This window comes from Lissotriton helveticus, chromosome 5_1 (genome assembly GCF_964261635.1).
Source record: "Lissotriton helveticus chromosome 5_1, aLisHel1.1, whole genome shotgun sequence".
Taxonomy (NCBI): Eukaryota; Metazoa; Chordata; class Amphibia; order Caudata; family Salamandridae; genus Lissotriton; species Lissotriton helveticus.
The window spans coordinates 630,958,785-630,986,775 of NC_136065.1; the positions used below are offsets into that span (position 1 = coordinate 630,958,785).

At 41.7% G+C, this 27,991-nt stretch overlaps 1 protein-coding gene across 1 annotated transcript in view; it reads right to left on the reverse strand.

Annotated features, from left to right (window-relative positions):
- LOC144753316 (ADP-ribosylhydrolase ARH1-like) overlaps nt 1-27,991 on the reverse strand; it is a 94,662-nt gene that overhangs the window by 9,518 nt on the left and 57,153 nt on the right. The window contains exons 4-7 of the mRNA XM_078641054.1: nt 15,248-15,353; nt 14,761-14,840; nt 11,395-11,578; nt 4,708-4,922 (exon numbers count right to left, since the gene is read on the reverse strand). Of these exons, the coding sequence (XP_078497180.1) occupies nt 4,708-4,922; nt 11,395-11,578; nt 14,761-14,840; nt 15,248-15,353 (585 nt within the window). The remainder of the gene's footprint in view (nt 1-4,707; nt 4,923-11,394; nt 11,579-14,760; nt 14,841-15,247; nt 15,354-27,991) is intronic.

Sequence of the window (27,991 nt, forward strand, 5' to 3'; positions counted from 1 at the left end):
GGAATCCATATTCTCAAGCCCTGCATGTAAAGCATGTAACATTTCTCCATCGCATACATCAAGATTACTTAGGGTGGTTCTATTACTCACAGTTCCTGAGCCTCTGGGTTTCGTACAGTACCATTTCTTTAATTTCAGTTTCCTAGAGAATAAGAACAGGTCAATCCTTGTTTGTGCAAGGTTCATGTTCAGGGATGGACAAAATGAGAGACCAAGAGCTAGTGTCTCTATTTCCTCCTTTGAAAGAGTGCGCTGTGATAAATAGACTATAGTCATATTTGTTTTTGATTTTTGCTCCTTGTCGCCATTCCCACAGACGTTTTTGCGGCGCTTGTTCCTCCTCTTTTTGGCCTGTTGGTTGCGTTTGTTCCTCCTCTGTTTCCCCGACCACGGCCTCTCTGAGTGCCCTCCTCCTGAAACATTTCTGTCCTGTTTTGGCTTATCATCTGGAATTGTAATAAAAAATTAGGCTTCTTTTTAGGATCATTAGATGGTTCTTGATTCAAGCCTGAGTTGGAAGCATCTGATATATTCCCATCTGATACATCGTTTTCAACAATCTCATTCATTACTCCTCCTGTTTTGGAGTTTACCATTGCCATCCCCGTTTTTTTATCAAAGAGATGGTCATATTTTTTCTGAAACTTGAAAGTGCGCCCGACTGGTAATCCTTGTAGTTGCGTAGAAATTTCCGTTGTTTTTGGCCGTTATTTCTTCCTCCAATTTGTCCATTTTCATTAATAATTAAATTTTTTTTTTTATTTTTTATTTATAAATACTATAAATTACAAATACATCTACACACATAAAATAATAACATAAATAAAAAGTATATAATTATTTAATAAATTAAAAAAATTAAATATACCTACAAAATATTCTAAATTAATAAAATACTACATTATCTAAAATAATACACAAAACATTAAATAAAAAATAAATAAAACTACTATTTAAAGTCCCCAAAAAACTACAGTAATTAAAATATTGGATAGCGTAGAAAGTAAAATTCAATTCCTACTCCAAAAAATGCAACAGTAGGGAAAGCGTTGGATAAGGGGGGGTAAAAATTACTATTCCAACTCCAGAGAGTGAAACAGTAGGGAAAGCGTTGGATAGCGTAGGGGTAAACATTACTATTCTCACTCCAAAGAGTGCAACAGTAGGGAAAGCGTTGGATAGCGGGAAGGTAAAAATTACTATTCCCACTCCAGAGAGTGCAACAGTAAGGAAAGCGTTGGATAGCGGGAAGATACAAATTACTATTCCCACTCCAGAGAGTGCAACAGTAGGGAACGCGTTGGATAGCGGGTGGGTAAAAATTACTATTCCCACTCCAGTGAGTGCAACAGTAGGGAAAGTGTTGGATAGCGGGTGGGTAAAAATTACTATTCCAACTCCAGAGTGTGAAACAGTAGGGAAAGCGTTGGATAGCGTAGGGGTAAACATTACTATTCTCACTCCAAAGAGTGCAACAGTAGGGAAAGCGTTGGATAGCGGGAAGGTAAAAATTACTATTCCCACTCCAGAGAGTGCAACAGTAAGGAAAGCGTTGGATAGCGGGAAGATACAAATTACTATTCCCACTCCAGAGAGTGCAACAGTAGGGAACGCGTTGGATAGCGGGTGGGTAAAAATTACTATTACAACTCCAGAGTGTGAAACAGTAGGGAAAGCGAAGGATGGTGTAGGGGTAAAAATTACTATTCCCACTCCAGTGAGTGCAACAGTAGGGAAAGCATTGGATAGCGTAGGGGTAAAAATTACTATTCCCACTCCAGTGAGTGTAACAGTAGAGAAAGCGTTGGATAGCGGGTGGGTAAAAATTACTATTCCCACTCCAGAGAGTAAAACAGTAGGGAAAACATTGAATAGCGTAGGGGTAAAAATTACTATTCCCACTCCAGAGAGTGCAACAGTATGGAAAGTGTTGGAAAGCATAGAAATTAAATATAACTTACTTATAAATAATGTTTGTATTTAAAATAATTAATAATTCAAATTTGAAACCAACATCGTTTACAAATACCCATTAATATTTATTAAAAACATAATTACAATTGAATAATTTATTAACAATAAACAATAAATACCAATACAAATTAATTAATCAATATTAGTTACCAAATAATAAATATTGAACAATGAAATATTTTTCAAAACAAAACACATATTTATTATTAAAATTTGATTAGCAATTAAAAATCTTTAAATAATACAATTATTTTTTATACAAAAAAATACTTTTTACAAATCATGAATTACCAATTATTAAAAAATAGTTTCTATTTAAAAGAAATTACTTACCAATTAAAAAAATTAATTACCAATTAAAAACATTAATTACCAATTACAAACACTAATGATCAATTAAAAAATTAATTACCAATTAAAAAAAATAATTACCAATTACAACAATAATTACAAATTAAAAAATCAATTACCAATTACAATCTTTAATTACCAATTAAATTTTTTTACCAATTACGTACATTAATCACTAATTAAAAATGAATTACCAATCACAAATATTAATTACTAATTAAAAAAATTAATTATTAAATACAAAAATTAATAACCAATTACAAACATTAATTACCGATTTAAAAAATAAATTTACAATTAAAATAATTAATTGCCAATAAATTATTAATTCAAAATGAATTTTTATCAATACCAATAAATTAAAATAAATAATTATTTAATTACAATTAAAATACTTCCCACCCAATTCCCCTATAAACCCACTACCCGCTACAAAACCTAAATGCAAAAATTAATTAAAATTTATTTGTAATTCTTATAAAATAATAATTAATTTATTATATTTAAATTACTTTCCACCCTATTCGCCTATAAACCCTCAACCCGCTCCAGTACTAAAACATTAAATTAACTTTAAAATATCATTATTAATATATAAAAATAGCACACATGTAATTTAAAACAAGTAAAATACTTAACAAAAAACATATAACACATACATATTAAATACATAATAAAATACATAATAGTAATACAAATATCGATATTAGTAACATTGAAATTAGTAACATCGATATATTTGATATCGAAATTACTGAATTCGATATTACTTACATCGATATAAATAAATTCGATATTACTTACCTTAGGGTCGATATTCTGTCCAACGATATTCTTGACCTCGATATTCTTTACTTTCGATATTTCAGACTCGATATTTCGGTAGGTCGATATTATAAACTCGATATTTAGACTGTGTACCATTTCAGTGTTGTTTATATTTTGCCTAGTAATCTATACAGTGCACCTTGGTAATTTCAGTATTTTCCTCAAGAGGTTTTAGATCATGCCAGTGACAAGTACAGTAAGAAGGAATCAAAAGATTGACGGTCCTAGAAGGGTGGGGGGCAAAAACAATAACTTGCATAAATAAGGGCTTGACGTAATTCATGCGCACTAGAACCCTTTACTTGATAAAATAATACGCAGACCATGCCTTAAAGAGAAAACAACTGCTGTTTATTTAAAAGCGTATATGGCACTCTTATAATGTGGCATTAGCAATGGAATCTGACCAACAGCATGAAACTTCTAGGCAGATTAAAACACCCAAATTATGTACATTTGCTGCTGAATTAACTGGTAGCAGGCCCATTAGGATAATTTCTTTATGGAGGAGCAGAGTGCCGTGTGGCCCAAACAAGCAGATGGAATGGCATCTTGTAAAATCAGAAACCGGTTTCTGATGTAAGACTGCCCTTGGATTTCACTCTGAGATGGCCGGAGAAGGTAGTGACTTATAAATAGGAGTGGAAGCTTGGAGAGGGGAGGGATGTGAGGGGAATGGCAGGGGTGCAAAATGCAGTGAGAAAGGAAGAAATGAGGTTGATAAAGGGAAAAACAACGCATACTCTTCCCATGCCTACAAACAAAAAAATGAATGTGCCCTTTGTGCAACGTAACTGGTTCTCATGTTGAACATGCTAAGTCTTTAATACATTCAAGTCGAGATCACAATATGTAAAACCACAAAAAAAAACAAGCAAGAGCGTTCAGTCCTACTAGTTATATTAACCACAGCACTTTCTTAGCTGCTGCTGTGTAAACAAGAGCCGGCCTCTGATGTGGCACTCCCCTGTTGCAATCAAAAAGGAGAGGAAGAGTGGGTCTCTGTTTGGGCCCCAGGAGGGACTGGTGAGAATGAGTTGCGATTGGAGCGTTGACTTCCCACAAAGCAGGTGAAACAGGGATCACAAGGTCTCCAATGAAACCAACAGCACGCTGTGCCCAAGGCATTCGGGCAGCGCTGTAGCTTCAATGCAAGGATGTAGAACTTGTAGTGACCGCAGGTTTGCTGACATGCGTAAAAGAAGTTTCACCAAAGCGAATGAAAACAGTACTTGGGCCACAGGACAGTAATAAGAGGAACACACAGGGAACAACAGGAAATAGAATGCTACAGCCAACAGAAACAGAGGAAAAGTGAAAGCACAGGAACCAATAAAAAGCAAGGGCGGGAAGTAAGTCGCTTTTAAGATTTATATTAAATACAATTAATTTCACTAACACAGCGCAAGCACTGTGCAGGCAAAACCTAAACATATCACTGCCGGACTAACCTATCCCAGAATGGAAAAAGTAAGAAATGTACTTGCAGGACAAACAGGTAGGACTAGGCCGCTAAAGAAATGTAAAAGGACATTCGGCGGGCTGTATGCTGACCTCCGTGAAACATGGAACGGCTGCAGAGCTCCTCCCATGACTCCCCAGATCCAAGAAGAGCGTCATAAGCAATCATGGGTGCATCGTGGCCACTGCGGCCGGCCCACCCATCCAAGCTGAAGGTCTTGTAAACGCTATCTCGCTCCAATGGGCCATATGCAGCTGGGAACTTGGCAGGGCCTACACCATCGGAAAGACAACGCTCTGTGAGGTACCTGGGAGACAGAAGGAAATAAGATGTAACATACGTTAAAGGACACAGCGACAACTACTGTACAATAGACCTTCTGCAGCAGAGATGGAAGAACCCCGTATATCTATTTTGTGAGAAATGTGAAATATATGAGAGAACAGAACAGACTGTCATATTGCATTTGAACTGGAAGCAAAAATGTTCTAAATTAAAGGGAGGAGCTGCAATGCAACATAATGCCAATAAGCTCCTACAATTGCGCCAAAACATAATATGGACTGCAGTGGAATTCTCCTTATTCAAGCTGGTAAGTTTAATGCTGATCCAAAATACCACTGCTAGTCTAATCTCATTCCTGCCATGGTCACTGTTCAATCTTCATCATCAGAACACATAGAGTGCCATAAATGCAGGTGGAACATCCAAGTGCCAGCATTTGTCAACTAAGACGACAACTACCGGAACAATATACTTGCAGAACGTTTCTTTAAGGGAAAGAAGACTTCCGTGGCTCAAAAGAATAAAGGAGAAATTCCAAAAATAACTAGCACGAAACACAAAAGTTTAGTCAACAGTAGGGAGGCCTGTTTGTTCAGTGAAAGGACATTTTTATTGGATTAGAATTCAAACCTTTTTTTGAGTTTGGCTGGAGTGTTTCAATACAAACCGTTGCAGACAAGAGAATCAAGTTTAACCTATAGTCAGGGGGGCCGAGGAGCCAATGCCATTTTATGAGTGTTGGTGGTATATGCACCCTTCCGGGACCATCTGTAACAGTCTTAGCAGCAGAATTCAGTAGCACCTGGAGTTTTGCAAACTTTTTTGCTGAGTCCAATAACACTGAAGGGACAGTTGTCCATCTGAGGTTGTAGCCCTTAGATAGAATGTTAGGTTAAATGAATGTATTAGTTGTATGGTCACAGAGAGGATATCATGGTTCTGTCGTAGCCAAGAAATTATGTCAAGTGGAAATGCAAAACCAAGCTGAAATACTGACCTACTTAATAAATAAATAAATAAAAGGGACATATTTTTAGGGCATTTACCGAACACAACTGCAGCACTTCTCCTTCAGAGTGGCATGATGTACTTAGACAACACTCCCAGTCAATTACACACACCTCTTTACTGCTGAGAACGTAAGACAGGCAATCAGTGAAGTACATTAAGAATTACAGGACTAAAGAAATAAAGCTGAAGAAGTCAACTTGCTTTTTTATCAGGTAGAAAGGGAAGTCCAACCTGCATGCACAAGGAGCCGTAACTGCATCTGCCAAGAAAAAGTAATCTGATTTCAAGAAGAAAGCACAAGGCCCCACAGACTTGAATGTGGAAAGTTTAGCACTGTTTTGGAATGAAGGAATCTGCTAATTCACCAGCTTAAACAACTCACAAGACATCCGTAAAGTATTTGTTAGAATTCTACATAAAGGTTGTAAATTAAGGAACAATATTTACAACACTTTGTGCAAAGGCTGCACATGCATATTGAACATCTGTGGTGAGAAGCATGAGCCACAAGGATCTCCAAGCCACTTGGATGCAGGAAGTTGAGAGGGTTTGGAACGCTGCTGAATGATCATACAGTAGCACAGTCAAGCCTTTGTCTACGATCTCCAGAATGGAAATCAAAAAGGGACATATGTTGTTACCACAATTATAAGTCTTTGCATTGGGGATTGGCATACAGGAAATGATTGAGCAGGAACAACACAGTATAGAGGGTAGGAGTTGCTAACATTTTTCAGAATCTGCATAATCGTTCACAAAAAAGGGTTCTGCAACTCAATGAACCAATCGGGAATGAGTTGGAGTCTATGGTGCTAGCCATAAGAAGATACTCTATTCCAGGCGTCTCCAAAGAGCTGCTTGTGCGCTACTGGTGGCTCTCCACATACCAATGAGTAGCTCTCCTGTACGCAGCCCACTTTACTAAATTAGACACTTTTACTTGATTGAATCAATATATGCATGCCAAAATTGAGATTCCATATTTGAGACGAAAATATGGATATTTTCGGAACTCATTAGCTGATGTTTCAAGTCAAATGGCTACATTTTCAAAACATATTTAAATCTGATATTTGAGTGATAAATCACGTGGTGCTGAACAGAAGTATTACTAATATCAGAAACTGAGTCCTTGGGGCTTTGCAACTATTACTGTTATGTAATACCCATGTTGAAGCATTTTAAATTGATAAAGCCTTTTTTACCTTACAACTGGCAATGCATGTCTGATGTACTCTAGTGATCACTGGTAGTAAGTAAACCTGTATATGGAGGCAACTAATAGAATCTTAACTGATGTGGTCAGTATTACAACATGAATAATATTAGTAGCTCTGGATGATTTCCAATGGACATTAGTAGCTCTTGTTTCAGAAAAGGTTGGAGACCCCTGCTGTATTCTAAATAAGAGTCTAGGACAGTTCTTCACCTGTGGTCCTGGGACCCCTGAGGGTCCAAAATGCCTACTCAAGGGGTCAGCGATTCTTTAGAAAATGAAATAATATTAGTACATTTAAAAAGTGCATATAAATAAAGGGGCACAATTTAAAAATGAAAAATGCAAAACATTATGTAAATGTGAAGTAAATTGTAACTAAAGACTAAAAATTAAATTTTATCATTAGCTTGAGTCATTGGAGCAGCACTAGTATAACGGGCCCGATATAGTATGGACTATGGGTTGCCTCCATTTAAGTACCAACAAAAAGAGCATGCATTAAGAGCAAAAAAAACGAAGCATTATGCTTGACTCTACAATTAAAAACGAATTTAGGGTAGCCCCAATCTTCCCATAAAAGTTTTGAATTTTCCATATTTGTTTCTATATTTGTTTGTGAATTACAGAAAATATTTCATGATTTGTGTATTTGTTTGATGAATACATGCTTTTGTATTTTTGTATATCGTGTTGAGGTTCAAATTGTAGAAATTGTTTACAGTGGGGTCCCTGGCTTCCAATAATGACTCAGTGGGGATCCACAGAAGTGAAAAGGTTAAGAACGACTGGACTAGGATATCATAAGTATCTATTCATCAGTACTCAAACCTGTAATCAATGTTAATAACGTGTTGATTGCTTGCATGATATGTATTGCAAAAGTCATGGGTTCATTGTCTAACACATACTTCAGTGTGGTTAAGAAATTACAGCTCTTTTTGAATCCTAAGGCTATTTACAGTCCCAGTAAAAACACAATCTTTCATGTTAATTACATTTTGTAGAAAGCTTGTGCCAGAAATAGTTCTATAGAACTAGGTGAGGCATCACACCGGAACAAGACTATTGGAGCTAGCAAATACTGCAAAACAGATGAGTTTTAATAGCTCAGCAAAACACTGGTAAATAAGTGATGGAACATAACCTTAGAGCAGCAGTCTACAATCTGTGGGGCGCGACCACCAGAGGGGGCGTGGAGTCCTGGGAAGAGGGTCGTGCATTTCCAGGACAAACTTCTTCCTGGAATGCTATATGTGCTTTTCCTTTTGGACAAAGGCCAGGACCCTTCATCCTAATCGTTATAATGCTTTAGCTGAAGTTAACTGACTCTCACGTGCTGTAAATGGAAGAGGCCTGGTAAAACAATGCTTCAAGTAAGTGTTCATGCCAGGGTGCTTGCCTGCCTGAATGACATGCAAATGTGCGCTAGGAGTTAATCTGCAAATGTGAAGGGTGCTTGCGAGCAGTTCTGGCTTTCATTGCTTGAGTCACTCATAGCATTGTGATTTCAAAGATGTGTTTTTTTTATGCCTGGTGGTGTAAAGAGTTAACACCTGGGCTGTGAAGTGCATGCTTTTAACCATAACTTTATTTACACCGTGCCTAGTACCCCTGGGGAGATGTTGAAGGGACAGGTATGCGAAAGAAAAACAAAATTAGTTGTGGTCTTATATTACACAAATCTACATTTTGGAAGCTCCATTTTTTTTAAGCTAGTTGCACAGTTTGTAGCAGTCTCTATTATAATGTGTGTAATGCAAGTATAAAATAACAACTTACACATTCACTGTGCTTTCTGTCACAGACTGTTACTTCATAGCAGTAAAAATACACACGTCACTATTCTCCACTACCCTAACCAAATTTAATTCTGTGTCTATCTGGTTACGCAGAGACCTCTGCAGTGCATTAAATAATAGAGGTTTTATACTGTACAACAGTGCATTTCCCATTGAGTACATTTATTCTTCATTTAAGCTACATATTATTTTATATGTTATTACCTGATGACGAAAAACTTAAAAAAACTAACAAAATATTTTGGGGCTGATTTTTGAGAGAAGTGAGCTGGTGAAGCGTCACTTTTTTTTTAAGCTTTGGCGGCACAAGCGTCTCAGTCATATCTATGAGGCGATGTAAAGTCACACTGCGTGGCCTCATAGATATGGAGTAAGACAAAGCAGCGCAAGTCGCTGCCTTGCCTTACACTATGTCAAGTAGGAATTCCATAGGCATTGCAGTGGGTGTTCTCACACAACTCCCATGGATGTTGACGCTGCACAAGATTAATAAAACCATGTAAACCTGGGGCAACGCCAAAACCTTACGCCTCCCCACAGTAGGTGTAACGAGGAGAAATATTTTAATTTCTCCTTGTTTTTCCTCTTTCTATGTGTGTTCCTCTTTCTATGTGTGCTGCATTCTGCAGCACACATAGAAAGAGGAAAATCCCTCTCAGGATTCTTTATTTGCAGGAAGAAGCCCCTTCCTGCACAAAAACAATTCTGCCTATGTTGGCGTTAGGCAGCAATTCGTGTGCCAATGCAGTGGAAAAGGACAGGAATGCACTATATTATATAAATAAGGTACATTCCTGCGCTTTCACTTCGAAATAGAGCAGCGCGGCAAGAAGACTTGAAGCGCTGCCCTATGCCTTATAAATAAGGCTCTTTGTTGTAGCTACACCTCTGACAACGCCCCCATGCTCAATGATTTTTGGTTTGATAAACACTGTTTAATCTATTTCCCCGATTTAAAAATGATTTGTTATTGGAATTGGTGGCGTTTATGGTTGTCGATAGTAGTCCTTAAACTGAAAATGTTTTGACAGAGGGGCTCGGCTCCAAAGGTTTGAAGGCCTCTGCCTTAGAGGAAGTGGATTTCAGAGGGTGGGTAAACGATAACAAATGCATGGCACCTTAGTGAATTCTGGTGAATGCAGGGATGGCCAACAGGGTGACTGGGAAAGATCTTAAACTAAGAAAAGGAAAGAAGGGCCTATTTTTTTAACCTAAAGAAGTGTGGCCTTACAAGGATCTCTGAACTGTGTACAACCCTTAAAGAGAAATAAGCTGTTGGATAGGAAGCCAGTAGAGTGCAGGTGCAAGAGGATGAGCATGACAACAGCGAGGGAAGCCAGTTATCAAATGGCAACTTGGTTTCGTATCAAATGAAGCCATTAGTGTTGGTATTTGGGAAGTCCAAGTTAGAAGAAGCTCACATACTCTAAGCAAGGCCCAATGGGTATTCTTTTTACGTCCTCAATCAGAAAGGGCATCACTTTCTTTAGCATCGAAGATGGAATAGGATGATTGAGAGAACAGAAGAAATCAGAGAGGACAGAGTAAGATCATAATCGAAGCAAACCACAAAATTGTACACAGACTGGGTCATGGCAGAGCAAGTCCCTACCTTGGAAGGGCAGTACCTGTCAACCCTGGAACCTATATTGTTTTTTTCCAGTGTTCAGTCTGTGCCAGTGGACACGCATGCACTTTTTGACCATCCTCAAAGTATGAGGATGTAGCAGACAACAATATATCATTAAGGTGGATAATTTGAATGTTGTCAGCATACATATAGAAACAAATGCAAAGGAGCAGGTGAGTGAACAGTGGCTCCTAATTAATGTTAAAGGGATGGTGGATAGGGTAGACACCTAAGGGATACCACTGCAACTGGCAAAAGTCAGAAGAATAAGATAATAAAATAACTGACTGAACCGATCTATTCAGGAAAGGCTCACATATCGCAAAAGACGAGAACACAAATGCAACATCCTCCAGTTGATAAAGGATGGAATGACAGTGAACGAATCTAAAATAATTAGGTTGCAGACACTGCCAAAGTACTCCCCTAGTTAAGGATGTGTTTGTGTATGTCTGTTTACCAGTCCAATACTGCAAAACTAGCCCCTTGAAAAGGTTCTTCTGACCATATGGCCTACAGGTGTTCTGTAAATGCACTGGGATAGCTTTACAAAATACTTCCTGAATAAAGTCCAGCCTCTGACCAGGAGGAAATGATGTTCTAGATTTTGCGTCATCTAAATAAAATGTTGAGATGCAATTGTAAACAGAGAGATTGGTAAAGTATAGATCTGCAGTTTTGACAATCACTTCAGGACACAGAGAGGCCTAACAGCAGCCTCCTAACCACTTCAGAACAGCCATCTGATGATTTAAATGCCCAACTGTACACCTCCCAGCAAAAACCTGAAATACCACCACCACAATTACAGTATGTAAACCAAGTCCCGGCTCACCAGGCCCATTTTTCTGGGAAATATGTCCACGAAGACAAGTTGGCATCTACGTCGACTCCAACAGCCCGAATGTAGTCCTGTGCCAGTGGAAGGGCTGCCATGAGCCCAGCACCCCACTGCACCTGGGGCTTCTTCTGGACAGCAAAGGCAGTGAAGAGGGCAGAAGCCAGAGCACCAAGGTAACCTAAGAAGAGGGAAGAGAACATACAAAAGAAGCATCTCTTGACTTCTGGGCTTGTTCTGTATAGGACAAGTAAGTATACTGTATGGGACAAGACGATGGATATTGAGTAGCCTTCAATGGGACATAACACCAAGGGTAGAGGGCGACAGCCTTGTATAGGAACAAAACAGACATAATGATTGAATAGTCTTGCTGAGGGTGGGGAGGGGATATTGAGTGAAAAGGTATAATGAGTTGGAGCGTTGGCCAGGCAGGGGAAAGGAACTTTGAATGATCCTTGAATAGGACAACAAGAAGAGGGATATAGAATGACAACCTTGTTCAAGACTAGGAAAAGTATATTGAGTCAGCCTAATACAGGACATGGATAGGGATTGCCTTGCAAAGGAAAAGAGCAAGGATACCGAATGTTATCTAGTAGACAAGGTGGGATACAGAGTAAGAACCTTGTACAGAACAGGAGTAGGGGTAGTGAATATGAGAAATGTACAGGATGGAGGAAAGATAATGAACAAAAGTGTTTTATAGGGATTCAAGAAATGTATACTGAATGAGCCTCATATAGGAGGATTAGACCGATAGTGAGTTAAAGTCTGGTCCAAGCTGGGAGAGGGCTGCTGTGTGACAGCAATCGCCACATTTTATTTACTTATAAGGCCCTAGTGCATGGTACTACGGGTACCCAAAGGTCTACAAATTAAATTCTACTTGCGGGCTGCAGCGCTCATTGTGCCACCCACTGCAGTGGCCCTGTAAAACATGTCTACAGGCCCGCCCTTACAGCCTGTGTGTGAAGTTTTAAATTGCCATTTCGACCTGGCAAAAGAAACATTTTCAAACTGAAAATGTTCTTTTTAATACTTAGAAGCCACCCCAAGGTAGGAACCCCAAAGACTGCCTATAGGGCAAGGGCGTGGTATTTGTATTTAAAAACCTAGGACAGGTGTTCTTAAACGTTACATATACTGGCAGTGAAAACGCTTTGTCATTTTTCACAGCAGCATGGCTGGCTCTCCCGTAGGAAAGCACTGAGTTACATTAAAATTCATTATAATGCATAAAAACAGTTTGGGAATAACAAGAAAAAGTTTCAAGTACTCATTGTAATAGGAATTTAAAATGCATCTGAATGGTAAAGTCGGATTTTAAAGTACTATTTTAGAATGCCACTTTTAGAAAGTTGCCATTTTCCTGTCTAAGCCAAATGTGCCTTTCTGCCATTGTCCGGAATCACCTGACTGCTAATGGATCTCCTCGGGTGTCTTGCTCCCAGACAACAGACAAAGAAATTGTGTGAAAGGAGGTGTGGGTCTTACTGACAGGATAGCTGGGGAGGAGATTACACTTCAAAGGGGCCTGCCCAGGCCCACAAAGAAGAACATGACACTAGCCATTGCCCTCCCTTTGTTTCACTATCCAGGTTAAAGTCAACCCTAGAGGAAAGGGAGGAACTGACCAGAACCAGTTTTGGGATAACACAAAGGGGTGCCCCCCACCCACAAGCTGGCACTGGGCTTAATAGTGGCAGGCCCAAAACCTGAACTCTGGGCACTCCTGGACCTTGAAGATCCAGAAAAAGGATTGCCCTGCTATCTGAAACCTGAAGGAAGTCAAGATTCAATGCAGTGTTGTGCAGCTCCTCAATGAAAGCTTCGCAAGATGCAACACTGAGCAAGGCACAGCCATGCCATTCAGTCCTCACATAAAAGTCAGAAGGTAAAAACACCAGCAGGATGATGTTGTCCTGTAGCTAACCTGGGCTACATTTGTCATCCTGAACTTGTGACTTTATCTCAGTCTGTTACAACCAGATCCCCGCCCGGTCTGCCCAACTACTTTATAAAATCTTGTTAAGTCATGTTGCTACTCAGCTTTTGTCTGGAGTGTTGTGAATATGGCATATTTCCATGTTATCTAAAAATCCCATCAGCTCCTGGCTAACAATTCATAAAAGGTAAAGCTCTGGTAATGCCAAACAGAGTTTTCCACCAAGCTGGCTCAATTTTCCTTCTCAAAACAATGTAGCAGTATTCAGTGCTTAATTTGAGCCAGTGTTTGCAGGTGGTGTCCACTGTAACTAATTTTGTGGCATCTGCACTTATTTTTCCGCATCAGATTTCTACCCTAAACAAGATGGAGAAAAACATAAGAAAGGTAAAGAACGAGGAGAAGAAAAAAAAATGACGAAGGAAGAAGAGATACAAAAGAACATAGAGGATCAGAGTATGTCTGGTGATGGATTAAACAAGGATGAGTGGATTCAAGACCACACATCAGACCATCTTCAGCACCTGCAGTAAAGTCTGAAAAAATGTTTGCTCCCTGGCACTTATTATTTTACAAATTAAGCACCGTCTAACACCCATGACCGTTTCACTATACAAAAAGAAGAGTATAGCACTCCAAACCATTCCATGTTACTCCCACTAATCTGGAATGTTATTCCTTTGCTCTCAGGTCTATGAGCATCTATGCTGCCTTTGGAAGAGCATTAAAAACCTGCCTTTGTCCATTTTAATGATAGATTCCTTAGACCTCTGTCAAGAGACAAAAGTCCCAGGGCAAAATTATGCATGATTGACAATTAGTTTGGAACGAACAGAACAAAACATACCTCCCTACTGTTGATGGGCATTCACTAGAATACTCAACTAATCAATCCAAGGTAGACCAGCTAAATCTTTATGTTAGTGCCTTACACCTTTTTCTCTGTGCGTTATAACTCAAACCACTGCAATGCCCTGAGCGCCAGTACCTATCCTGTGCAGGTCATTCTTTATTGAACAACTGGCAATGGAACGAATTCAGCATGATCCATATCGGCTAAATAGACTACACAGCATAGAGGAATACAATGACCATAAAAAATGACTAGCTAGTAACCGGTGTACAGCTCTATTGCTATGGTTGGGCTCTCAGAGACAGACTACTAACTAGCTCTTATGGAAGACATGAAACCCTACGCAACACCACAAAAGCGGTAGGAGGAGTGAGGTTAGGAAAAAATGACATGGAAAAAGACATACAGGGGACCAACCACACTCAACTTCGACTACATAACTTCTCTTCAGACATGTGAGAAGTGCATAGAAGAGAAAGACACCACACAGGAAACTAAACATAGCACAGGAAGAGGTTCATAAGCAAAGCTTCACTCATCGTCTCATTATAGGAGCTCTTACCAGTGGGGTGATGATGGGTCATGCGCCCACTCTCTACGCTTACATGAATTAGGTCGGGTAGCTCAGAGGGTCGGGGATACCTGCAGGGGGAGAAAACCAAATCTATGAAGACAAGTGGTAGGAAATTCAGTCTGTCAATGCTTCTTAACAACTGCTATTATCTTCATAAAACCAGAGCACCATGCCAAGCAACAACACATCTTGCAACAGCAATTACACACAATGCTAGACTACAACAGATGAACAGCACCCCTCACAATACAAGGTGAAACCTGCCTAGCATACTCCATGAGAACCCTATGCAGCTCAATAATATGTGAAATCACTGAACATTCATCACCCACCCCCCCTCAGAGTCAAGCAGCCTAACAGGAATGACTGGAATTCAGCCTATCTGAATAATAAAAGAAGAGAAATATCATAAGGAAATGGAGAGGAAGAACAGGGAGCACAAGAGAAAAAAAAGACAGGTGCTAACATTTCCTACCTCAGGCCAATACACATTGCTCTCATTGCAGCTCCACAGCCTGTGGCTGTTGGATTGAAAGGGATATGATGGCCCTTGACTTCTCCCGGCCTCAACTGGGAAGTACCTTTCAGGAAAAGAGAGACAACATGTCAAATGCATGCACAAACTGGGGGTGTCTACTGGTGTCATTTTCTGACATTTGAACACCTGTGGATTGTCTTTGTTTATCCAAATATTGTTAGGAAAACATTACTGGGAAAGCAGCCAGGTACTATTCGAGTGGAAAAGGACACAGGTGGTCAAGCTGTGGCCAAAGTGGGGACAAACCCATTCATGTTTGGCTCTGTGGAACAAACCGCAGCCTATGACACCTATACGAGACTGGTGCAATGAAGGGGATATCTTTGGTGACTACAGAAACACAGGCTGGAAAGTGGTGGACCAGGGCAATGTTTCAACAAGTCAACTCCTTTGAATGGTAGGCAGGTCTAGGGATAATTCCAGTTTCACCATTCCGGCACACATATCATCCACTTCCTATTTATTTATATATTGTTATAGCCCTACGCAATATCGTCCGGTTTAGATTTAGGGTTGTGGCAGGCCTCCTTGCTCCCACATTTAATTGTGTGGCCTTGCCCAGCCACCATGCCGTACTGCAGCTGTAATTCATTCACATCTTTGTATTACAGGAAGGTGCCTTCCAAACTCCTATCTCATTCCTCTGCCACAAAACCACCTAAGACCCAATGTTTCATGACTACCAGAGGTGTGCAGCACAGTTCGTTCAATCTGTTTATCCTACTTGCGATCGTGGTAAGGGCACTGGATATTTGGAAGGGAACTGAACTAAGCCCAGGCACCCACAGTGAGTTGGCCACATATGCGCCGTAGGCAGCATCAGTCATGTGTAAGAGTGGTGTTCCTGAAAGACGGCTATGGCAAGAATACGGTTAAACATACTTTAGGCTTGCTTTTAATATATTATTGTTGCTTTAGGTGCTCGCGCATCAACTATCAGTGGACTCATAAAACATGAGCTCGGTCATTTACAGTTAAAAATGTTGTGAATGCAATTTATGTCCTTTATGCTTGTTTTAGCATTAGGGCGGATTTGAGTTAAACTGAGGTAAAACCTATGTTTGCACAGGCAGTCACTACCAGATTGTGCTGATGGCAATTGCCCTCTGTAACCTGTGGACACAGGGTAATAATAGAAAACAGGTGTCTTCATTTACAGTGAAGAGGTGCTTATAGAATGCACAACCAAACCAGAGACCCAAAGCAAATGTTATTTGCACCAGTGTGTTTTTGGACCTCGTAGTATGGCAGGAGTCCCTGCAAAGTTTGAAAGGGGCTCATCCAGCGAAAAGCCAGGATGAACATTTCACAATCAACAAATTACTCAAAAATGGGCCCAAATAGACATTCAAGTTGCCTGACTGTTTCGCTGGGGGTCAGGTTTTATTTTCTCCTTGATCCAAGCTAGTCAAAGTCTAACCAACTTTCACAGATCAACACTCTTCCTTGAGTCAATGGACCATTAGTCAAGTAATTGATAGTGATATTAACAAATTACTTAATTTATCTTATACCTCGCAATATAATAATCACAGACGACGGGGAGGATTCAATGAATTTTATCTAATAACTCATTCAAAATGAACGCTCATTTGTACAGATTCACAGTGCAAACTCCGTCAAATTTCATGGGAGAGGAAAATTCATGCATCAAATTACATTCAAATCACAGAGACATTCAACAATGTTAATCCATTAGGAGTGATAGATGAAGAGACAAAAGACATAATAACTCCTACATTTGCAAAAAATATGCACATTTGAGATAGAATAATATTTACCAAATCATGAAACAGGGAAACCCAACCCCTGGCCAAAAGGACTGGTGGAGGTCACCTGATTAAGAGTCAGGAGACAAAGACTATAGGACAGGTGCAGGATAGGATGATACTTACTACACTTCTCTAGAACCCCGATGCACCGGAGCGCATCCCTCTCTTACACTCTCTCCCTCCTCGATATTCTTCCGTAAATCTTCAATCTAATCAGGCTGTCTTTCAGGATTGAATCGTTCCAGTCCGTTCTCTTCCAGCAGCAGCTCTCACTTACTCCTCACTCAACATCAACCTCAACCTATTTCTTAACTTAAATCACTCTAGTTATAGTCTTTACTTATGCATGTCCCTCCCTCAAAAGTTGCAAATTTCGTTCGACCATGGATTGTAACTGGGCAGGGGAGTTGTCATTTCCTCATGCTATCATTCTCGATTTCTTAATCAACTTTTTTGTATAACAAACCCTTCCCATTTGATTTATTCATTTTTCCGTGCCATTTCCTTTCACACACATTAAAAGAAACAGATTAGATACAAATTTATATGTAGTTCTACAGTTGAAGAGCGATCCCAGGCGTCTGCCTTGGCTCTTTGCAGCCTGTCAATGGTCCGGTCAGCGGATCACTTCAAAACTTCAGCGCGCAGACTCAACTTGTGTTTCAACTGCCATATTTTCCCTTGGCTTAGCACATCAGGCCCAAACACACACTATTTAATAAAGGAATTATAAACTGATGTTAATTTCTCAAATATGTTACTATCACTGTTCACCACCCACCTCTACTCTATCCCATGTTGTTTTCTTCTTTGTTAAGCAAAAGCATTAGCAGCGACAGCTCTCTTTAAAATCAAGCAAGCGTATTCCAGGCACGCAGTGCCTCGAGAACTACAGTTAGTAACTATTTACACATTGAGGTTCCGTGACAATTGTAAGTGATGTTTTCGACTCGCATGAATATGGTCGAGTCTGGTATCTAAGAACCGCAAATGACGAGTTTAGTAGGTATGCGCAGTTTCGCTGTGCTAACTTAAACCGTTCGTTTGATATGTGGGTTTTTCACCTGTACCCACGGGTTCCATCTTAGATACGGCATCCATTTTGTCTCTTGCCCTCAAGTAGCCAGCGAACGGACACTGTCCGCTTCGTTACCCTGGGACTCTCAAGATATTTGTGGAAGACACATGTTCTTTGTAAATATCTTTTACGATGAGGGGGATGATACTGTAAGGCAGATGGCCCCGCTTGAGGCGCTTCTGCCGTGCCGGTTTATTGTCTCAGCCGTGCATCTCATTAGGCACGTCCCTTTGATGCCTGTATCTCGTGTTTCCCGATACCTCCCCTTTTACACCCTTTTCATTCTCCCACTGTCTCCATCTTCCTCTGCACCTGTCTTTGTCCCTATTTCGATCTGTTTTACTGCCGATTGGAATTCACTAATGTTGGGAAGATGGGTCTTTACAGTTGGGAACCGCCAAATGTTTCCGCACTTATGTTCCGGACCTTATGTGTACCAAAGTGACCAAAGCGACCCCTCTGGGGGATAATTATGGGAACCAGGTTGTAAACTTTTGTGTACCATGTTGTCCTATGAGTAAATTCTATATAAAAGGAGCGCTCCACAGAACCAATTTGAAGCAGTCTCCCCAAGTTGCACGTGTTGTACTTGTTGTGACTTCTGTGTTCCCTGCAGTAAATAAACCTTGAATCTTTGACGCCGAAGGAAGTGTCCCGTGTCTCTGTAGTTTGTGCGCCGAAACAGGTATCCCATGAAGGTTATAGGTGTTGTTCCCTGGCACCGCTGGTACTGTTAAAAAGTCCAGTCCTTCAGTTGGCGCCCAACGTGGGGCGACTTCAGCGGTACCGGTCCGGTCCAAAGCCTGATGATCGTGAGGAACTTCGTGTGAAATCTCCGAGGGAAGGTGCACCCCGCTTCATCGATCCTGTTGTCAAAATAAGTGGCCCGAAGTTTTTCCCTGCGAAGATTCCCGCCTCCTGACGGCTGCGACGGACCGATGCCCTGACTGTCGACCTGTCTTCGACGCCCGGCGTAGACCTTATGTACAAGCGAGACGATAGACGGGCCTTCCTGGTGACGCCATTGAAGTTCTGAGTTAAGTATTTGTGGGTCGCTCCCAGTCCTTAGTGGTTGTTCTAGCTTTTGAAAGCTTTGTGGTTAGCCTTTAAGGCTTTGTGGTAATAGCTCACTGAGCTTTGTAATAGCCTCCTCAGGCTTTGTGGTTAGCTCTCCGAGCTTTGTGATAGCCTTAAGGCTTTGTTGTATTGCATGGTTCTATTGCATTTGTGGTTCTTAGTATTGGTCCTTAGTATTATTTGACAGTTGCAATTGCCAAAAACCGAGGGTTTTGACTTACACGAGGTTTTATTGCTTCGGTAATCCTTGAAGTTTGATACTAGGTTAGTGTGCACGATGCCTAGCCATAGTGATTTGTTTCGTATTTTCAAATGTTGCGCAATGGATTCCCGGTTGGAGGACTCGTGTCCGATACCTCCAGTTGGAACTCCGATACATGATCTTTATAGTCGACATGGGGTGGGTCCTATAATATATAATGATTACTGGGTCCGCTATACAAAGAAAGACGGTGATCTTAGATGGCCACCACATGGAACTTTTGAACTTTCGATTTTAGATAATCTTGAGGCTAAATTATTTTTAAAGAAAGCTAGGCCAGCTATGTTTGATTCCTTTCGGATATGGCGTAAAGAGGCCAAGCAGAAAGAAATCAAACAACTTAAAAAGGATCAAAAGCAAGAGTTCGTTCCTGTAATGCAAGCTATAAAAGAATGTAGACAAGACAAAGAAGAAAAAGACATGGAAATCGCTACTAGATTGCATCACATGAAAATAGATAAATGTTACCCAGTTTTACCGAATAATCTAGAAAAGAAAAAAGAAGATTTGAAGGAGGATTCCTTGCTGTCATACTTGATGAAATCACCACCTCCTTATGTACAGGGTGCTACTGCTCCTGTAGTACCTCCTGTTGTACCTCTTGTTGCTCCAGCGGCTGCGGGCCAGCCTGCTGTTAACCCTACGTTTGTTTCACCACCTGTTCTTGTTCCTACTGCTCCTGTACCTGTACCTTCGCAGACTGTTGTTTCTGCTACTCCAACTATCTTGTCCGTTCCTACTATGCCTTCTTTCACCTCCAGTGTTGTTACCCCTGTTTTTCTTTCTCCTTCTGTTCGTAAGCGTGTTCCTAACTCTGTTGCTACTCTTTATTCACCTCTTTCTGGTCCGTTATTTTCGTCTGATTCATCTGAAACTCCTCAGAGACGGAGTCAGATCCCTAGTGGTAGGGAGAAAGAGACGTTAGTAACAATGGCACATAGGTGGATGAGACATCCTGCTAATTACACTCCACGTGTAGTCTTTGATACGTTTTCCCAGTTTAATGAGCCTACGCAGAGATTCGTATTTGAGGAGATGTGTAACTTTTTGAGAGAAGAATGGTATAATGATGATGTAGATAATGTACCGTCCGACATAATTGAACTTCAGAGTCACTTTTCGAACGGTATGATTATAGGAGACGATGTACGACGTGCCGTGGAACGCTTATTAGCATTCAGACCCACAGCACATTCTCGGATATCATTAGATGATACCACTGAGAACTGGAAAGCGGTTCCTGGTCAGTATCCTATGAGGGAAGTCCCGCCACTGTGGGTGCCTGGTGATCCTAATGCAAACCCTGTGGTGCTACCGCATTTTCGAAGGGTGTGGATACATCTTCCATGGAAACGATCAGAAGTTTTGCAAGTGAAGCAATCCTTACCTGATCCGCGTAAAAATCCGGCTGGTTATTATAAGGAGTTATCACAACTGGTGGAAGCTACTATTATGAATATTGCCGACATCGACATGTTGTTTGGCAATGTGGTACCGCAACCAGTTTGGGCTAAAATTCGTCAAGCCAATCACGCAGTTGAATTAGGGGGTGATTGGGCTGCACTGCTAGCAGCTGATGCATTACAAGTTGGTGGGGCCAAGCCTGAACAGCTGATTTTGGATTTGCCTCAGAAAATCATTACGCTCATGAAAACTCTCATGCCAGCGATGAAGGTGAACTGGGATAAGTTATCAGCTTGGAAGCAAAAGAAAGACGAGAGTGTCTCAGATTTCTTTACAAGGTTTGAGGAAGCGTTTGTCGACCACAGCGGCCAGGACATGGGCGCTGAGGGAGGCCAGCGGTTATTCGTTGACAAATTTGTGTCGAATTTGTTGCCTGAACTAAGCAACAAATTAAAGAATTCAGAAAGTGCGTGGGCAGTTTCAACCCCTGCGCAAATACTAGCAACGGCTCAGTATTATGAGAATAGGGAAAAGGAAGAAAGTGATCGTGTAGAAAAGAAAACTAAGGAGCTCAAAACGAAGGTTTTGTTGCAGCAAGCATACCCTCCACGATCAAACCAAAATGATTCGCAACAGCAGTATCGACCACGAGCACAGCCCGATAGGACACAGCCGCGCTCTGACAACTTTGATTACAGATCTTCACTTGGGTATAATCAGTGCGCATATTGTAGGAAAGAGGGACACCTAAAATATGATTGTCTTGCCTTACGGGACCGTCTGAATGGTGTGTCGATACGTGGAAACCGTGGTGGTGGTCCTCAACGGGCACCTCGTGGTAGAGGTCGTGGTTCATTCCACAATCAGAGTGATCGTTATCAAAATCAATCAGACACAAATAATTGTTTTGACCAGCGAAATGCGGGGTCAGTTCGATCTGCACAGTATAATGTTGATGATTATTATGCAGACCATGAAACTGTTGTAAATGACCATTACTAGGACAGCCAACGACAAAGAGAGGGAGTAGTGTCAGTTCCGGTCGATCAGAGTGGGCCTTACGTTGCAGTGGCTACATCAGGTGTAGTTGAGCCTTTTCTGTTAGACACTGGTGCGACGAAAAGTTCCATCATGCATTCAAAACTCCCTGGCGCACCTTTGTCTGGCTTAACGAATGTTTCCGTTGGATTCTCTGGCGCCCCTGTTAGTAACCCAGTCTCTAACCCTTTGCCTCTTATGATTGGACCTCGTGAGCTAACGGCTCCACTGATTCTATCTACAGGTTGTGGTGAAAATCTTTTGGGCCTGGATTTGTTGAAACGATTATATGCAACATTGTATTGTTCCCCCGAAGGAGTGGAACTTACATTGGGACGGAGAGTGATCTCTCCCATGTATTTATCGGTTGATAAATTGCCACCGGAATTGAGTTACCTCCCTGCGTCTCTATGGGCCACAGGTCCCAATGACGTGGGCCTGTTAGACATTCCACCCTATGTGATTCAATTGAAACCAAATGCGCGATTACCGCGTTTACCTCAATATCGTATTTCTCTTGAGGGTGAACGAGCGCTGTTAGCAATTGTGTATGATCTCATTGGAAAGGGTGTTGTTGAAGAAACTCGTGGAAATGTATGTAATAGCCCTGTATTGCCAATTCTGAAACGAACTGACCCAACTAAACCTCCTGTGTACCGTTTCGTTATAGATTTGAGAGAGGTAAATAAAATAGTGGTTCCACAATTTCCTGTGGTCCCTGACATTACGGCTTTATTAACAATGATTCCGGCATCTGCCTCCTGGTTCACAGTGATCGATCTAAAGAATGCTTTCTTTAGCATCCCGATTGCAGAGGAAAGCAGAGACCTATTCGGATTTTCATTAGGAGGTCGCAGTTTTAGGCTAAAACGCACTCCACAGGGCTACTGTGAGAGTCCGTCAATCTACAGCCAAGCACTTAAAGGTCAGCTTGATGCCTTTGTATTACCTAAAGGTGCAGCTTTGATTCAGTACGTTGACGATCTTTTAGTGGCAGCTGATACAGAAGCTATTTGCAAAACGGCTACAGTATCATTATTGCACTATCTACATAACTTACACCACAAGGTATCGCCTTCAAAGCTACAGTATTGTTGTCAAGAAGTTACCTATCTAGGTCACTTATTGTCAAAAGAAGGGAGAAGGTTGACCCCAGAGAGAATTGCAGCGATTTCCCGAATGACTGTGCCAAAAACCCAAAGAGATGTTCGCGCCTTTTTAGGTATTACGTCCTACTGCAGACAATGGATTCCAAATTTTTCATTGTTGGCGAAACCATTGATAGCCCTTACATGCAAAGATGTTTCATCCCCAGTACCTTGGTCTGAAGAATGTCAGAAAAGTTTTTCTGAATTGCGTGATGCGTTGTGTTCGGCTCCTGTGTTGGGCACTCCTGACTACAGTAAGCCGTTTACACTATACGTTCACGAGAGTGATGGTTGCGCGTTGAGTGTTTTGACACAACCTTTTGGTGGTAAGCAACGCCCATGTGCCTATTTTTCTTCGACTTTAGACCCAGTAGCTAAGCCTTGCCAAGTTGTTTAAGGGCAACAGCGGCAGCTGCGGCGTCCATTCGACAGTCCGCAGGTCTAGTCATGGATAATATGCTCACGGTAATGGTTCCGCATGCAGTCGACACTCTATTGAACCGAACGAAAACTCAACATCTGACAAGTGCAAGATTGTCTGGTTATGAATTGACGTTGCTGGCCAGTCACATACGGATAAGACGATGTAATGTGTTGAATCCAGCAACATTGCTGCCGATCGACACAGAATCAAGTGATGAAGCAGTACATGACTGCTATCTCAGAACTGAAGAGGAAACCAAGGGTCGCATTGACCTAAAAGATACTCCATTGACAGATCCCGATGGTACTTTATATGTGGATGGTTCTTGTTTCAAGTTGCCGAACGGTGATGTGACAACTGCGTATGCTGTAGTTACATTGAGAACGATTGTGGAAAACGCAAGGTTAAGTCAGAATTCGGCTCAGGCTGCTGAGTTAATTGCTTTGACGAGAGCGTGTGTGTTGTCTAAAGATAAACGGGTGAATGTGTTTACAGATAGCCAGTATGCGTTTGGTGTGGCACATAGTTTTGGACGACTGTGGAGAGAGAGAGGATTCCTTACGTCACATGGTACGAAGATTCAACATGGCAAGCTTGTAAATGATCTTTTGGATGCACTTACGTTGCCTAAGCAAGTGGCGATTGTTAAATGTAGTGCGCATCGTAAGGTGACGGATGATGTTGGTCGTGGTAATGCGTTTGCAGATGAGACTGCTAAGGAGACTGCCCGGAACCTTAGTACTCGAATGTATGTGACGAGTTCGGTTAGGTGGCCTGCAGAATCAAGTATGTGTGAAAACACTATCGAGAGTGTGAAAGCAATTCAGAATAAGGCCACCGAGACTGAAAAGACGAAGTGGAAAGAAAGTACGGGAAAGTTGGATGCGAATGGTTGTTGGATTGACTTATCGGAACAGAAAAGATGGATGTTGCCTGATGCGTATGTGCTGGCTGTTGTGACTATGGCACATGGGTTAGCACATATTAGCGCGAAAGGTATCTGTAAATTGCTGTTTCCTGTGTGGAAGAATGATGGTATTACGAAATGTGCTGAACGCTTGGTTAAGAATTGTATGGTGTGTATGTTGTACAATCCTGGTAAGGGAACCCCAACTCCTCCTGGTAGTTTTGCTCCCCCTTTCATGTCCCTTTGAGGTGATCCAATTGGACTTCATCCATATGGAGCGATGCAATAACTTGAAATACGTTTTAGTTGTTGTTTGCGCATTCTCCCGATGGATTGAGGCCTATCCTCTCAAAGACAATACTGCTTTATCCACTGCGAAAATCCTACTGAAGGAATACTTTCCTCGGTGTGGAATGCCTAGAATTGTGTGGTCAGACAACGGAAGTGAGTTTGTGGGGAGTGTGATGAAGAGTGTGTGCAAGGGCCTTGGAATTAATCAGAAATTCCATAGTGCCAATCATCCTCAGTCAGCTGGTTTGGTTGAAGGGTACAATGGCACCCTTAAACTAAAACTAGCAAAGATTCAGGCTACGACAGGTCTTTCATGGCCTGACGCTTTACCCTTAGCATTGCTGTCAACAAGGGCAACTGTACACTCCCGAGTAGGGCTCAGTCCCTATGAAATAGTGTTCGGTCGCCCTGCCAATGTTTGGGGGGTCCCTAGACCGGGTGCCTTTTGTGATCTTGAGTATCCAATGTTGATCGATTATCTTCATGACTTGACTGCTAAACTGAGGTTAATTCACCAACAGGTTCACGAAGCATTGCCGACGCAGACGGAGGGTCCAGGCCACCCGCTCCAGCCCGGAGATTGGGTGGTAACACGAAACTTTTCGCGCAAGAACAATTTGGATCCCAGGTTCACTGGACCCTATCAGGTCCTCCTTGCCACGAGAACTGCAGTTCGTCTCGAGGGGCGGAAGAATTGGGTGCATGCCACCCATACCAAGAAAGTCCCCATCCCGTTGCCAGCAGACTCGTGGGTGAGGAAAGGCAGTGCATCAACTGAAACCGAAGGATTGCCGGCGTTTGTACCTTTCAGCGACGCACAACCTGTCGGAGAATCCTCAGTGCAGCAAAAAGGCATTGTTGAACACTTGTCATCAGAAGACTCAAGACCAGAACATTCAGCTGATCAACAGGGCGTTGTCCCTTCGACGGATCTTTTGTTTAATGAACAGACACGTCCTGGGAAAACCCGATACTTTTTGCGACCCAGCACTAAAGACTAATAAAAGACCCCGTTCTGTCCCTTGACAAGTGCATTATCCCGTTTTCCATGATCAGTTTGAACACTCATACTATTGTAATTATTTTGTACATATTCATTGAGCTTCGTTCCTTACACTTTTTGTTTCCACAGCTGAGAGACATTGTTTTCATATATATATATATATTTGTGAAATGAAGGCCGTAGGGCCGCGCGCGTACTTCCTCCTGGTTAGTAGGGTCTTGACGCTAGGTTAAAGACCGTCGGTTCCTGGGAACTCCTAGGAATTGACTATTGCTACACAGAACGAAGTGCGTCAAGAAACGTTGCGGACGGTCATAGGGAATGGCATTTTCAAAGCTGATGGACTTGGAAAGAGCTCAAGCACAAAGATTCAAGCTGCAGCAACTCAGTCGTACCAAATGTTTTGTGTTCCAAATATTCGTACTATTTGTGACTGTTTCTGCGTTATTGGTGGGTGGAGTATATTACACGATGTCTTACTTCTTGCCTTCTACCATACCTACTCCTACCCCTGACCTTAAACTCACCTCCACTGTTTCTCCTCATTTTTTTCACATCTTACCTGAACACGAGCAGGCTAGACGTGCAGAATTCCGCAACAATTCCTTTATTCAGCTCCTTCATCAGCATCAGTTAGTGGTTAACACTACTAATTGTTGGGTGTGTGGGTTGATGCCGCATACTACGGATAAGGGAATTCCATATCTGGTGTTACCGTATAGTTCCCAAGGGTCTGCTCGAGCATTTCAAACAATGTTTCAAAGCGCACTGGGTTTCCACCCCATTCGAGAACCACGTTCCCCCTACTCTGGTCCTACTTCGTACCAAAAATCTTTGTCTATAGCAATAGAGGATTTAGATAGCGATATCTATGATCCCTCGCTTATCCCTGAAGAAGAGGTACAAGCCTATAGGGTCCTAAGTAGAGGCGAATATAGTGTGTTCACTGGTGAAAAACAGCTTAAAAGCTCGCCTCCGATATGGGTCGTACCCCACATTGGTAATTTTTGTTTAATAGGTCGCGGCCGTAGATCGAAAGCCCGACTTGGAGAGAGTGCTTGCACTGAAAATTATATTTTGCCAATGGTCTCGTCCCCTGTGTTTTTGGCTGCCAAGGGTACATACTTTATTTGTCATGATCGTGCGTATGCATGGTTGCCCTCTGACTTCATGGGCTCATGTTTTATCGCAAACTTGTTGCCTCCGACGTTTACTGTAGATGCAGATTATCACAAAACTAGAGTTGTGAGAGGCGTAATTAGCGAAGAGGATACTGCCGGTCAAGAGGCAGGAGACTTTTTCAAGGGTTTCCTCCCATTTTGGGGACCTATGGTTAATAGTAGGAACCTGAGACAGTTGACTCGAGTGGTAGAATCGACAGCTAATATTACTGCCAGTGCCCTTGGTAATATCACCACAGAACTTCAGGCGGATAGACTTATGACGTTACAAAACCGTATGGTTTTAGACGTGATCTTAGCAGATCGAGGTGGGGTATGTAAGGTGATCCATTCGAGCTGCTGTATTTTCATTCCTGATAACGCTCCGACTGTCTATCAAGCCATCTCGAAGTTGCATAAGATCTCCGAATCCATACACGTGGATGTAGGGGATTGGACGCTACTTGGATGGATTTGGGGCCTGATGTCGACTTGGGGTTGGAAGATTCTGATGACCATTGGAGTCGTTGTAGCGTTCCTGTTCACGTGTTGCCTTTGCGTGCAGTGCGGTCCTGCCTTATGTGGCCTCTGTGCTACAACGTGTATGAGACAGCCACCTGTTACCAAAGGGTCTCGGTTGGACAGAGCTATGCTACAGCAACATCTCGAGGGTCTGATGAATATCGAATATGATTCCGACTAGTGCTTGCCTACATGAGGGCAAAAGGAGCGTCTGAGGTTCCGTGACAATTGTAAGTGATGTTTTCGACTCGCACGAATATGGTCGAGTCTGGTATCTAAGAACCGCAAATGACGAGTTTAGTAAGTATGCGCAGTTTCGCTGTGCTAACTTAAACCGTTCGTTTGATATGTGGGTTTTTCATCTGTACCCACGGGTTCCATCTTAGATACGGCATCCATTTTGTCTCTTGCCCTCAAGTAGCCAGCGAACGGACACTGTCCGCTTCGTTACCCTGGGACTCTCAAGATATTTGTGGAAGACACATGTTCTTTGTAAATATCTTTTACGATGAGGGGGATGATACTGTAAGGCAGATGGCCCCGCTTGAGGCGCTTCTGCCGTGCCGGTTTATTGTCTCAGCCGTGCATCTCATTA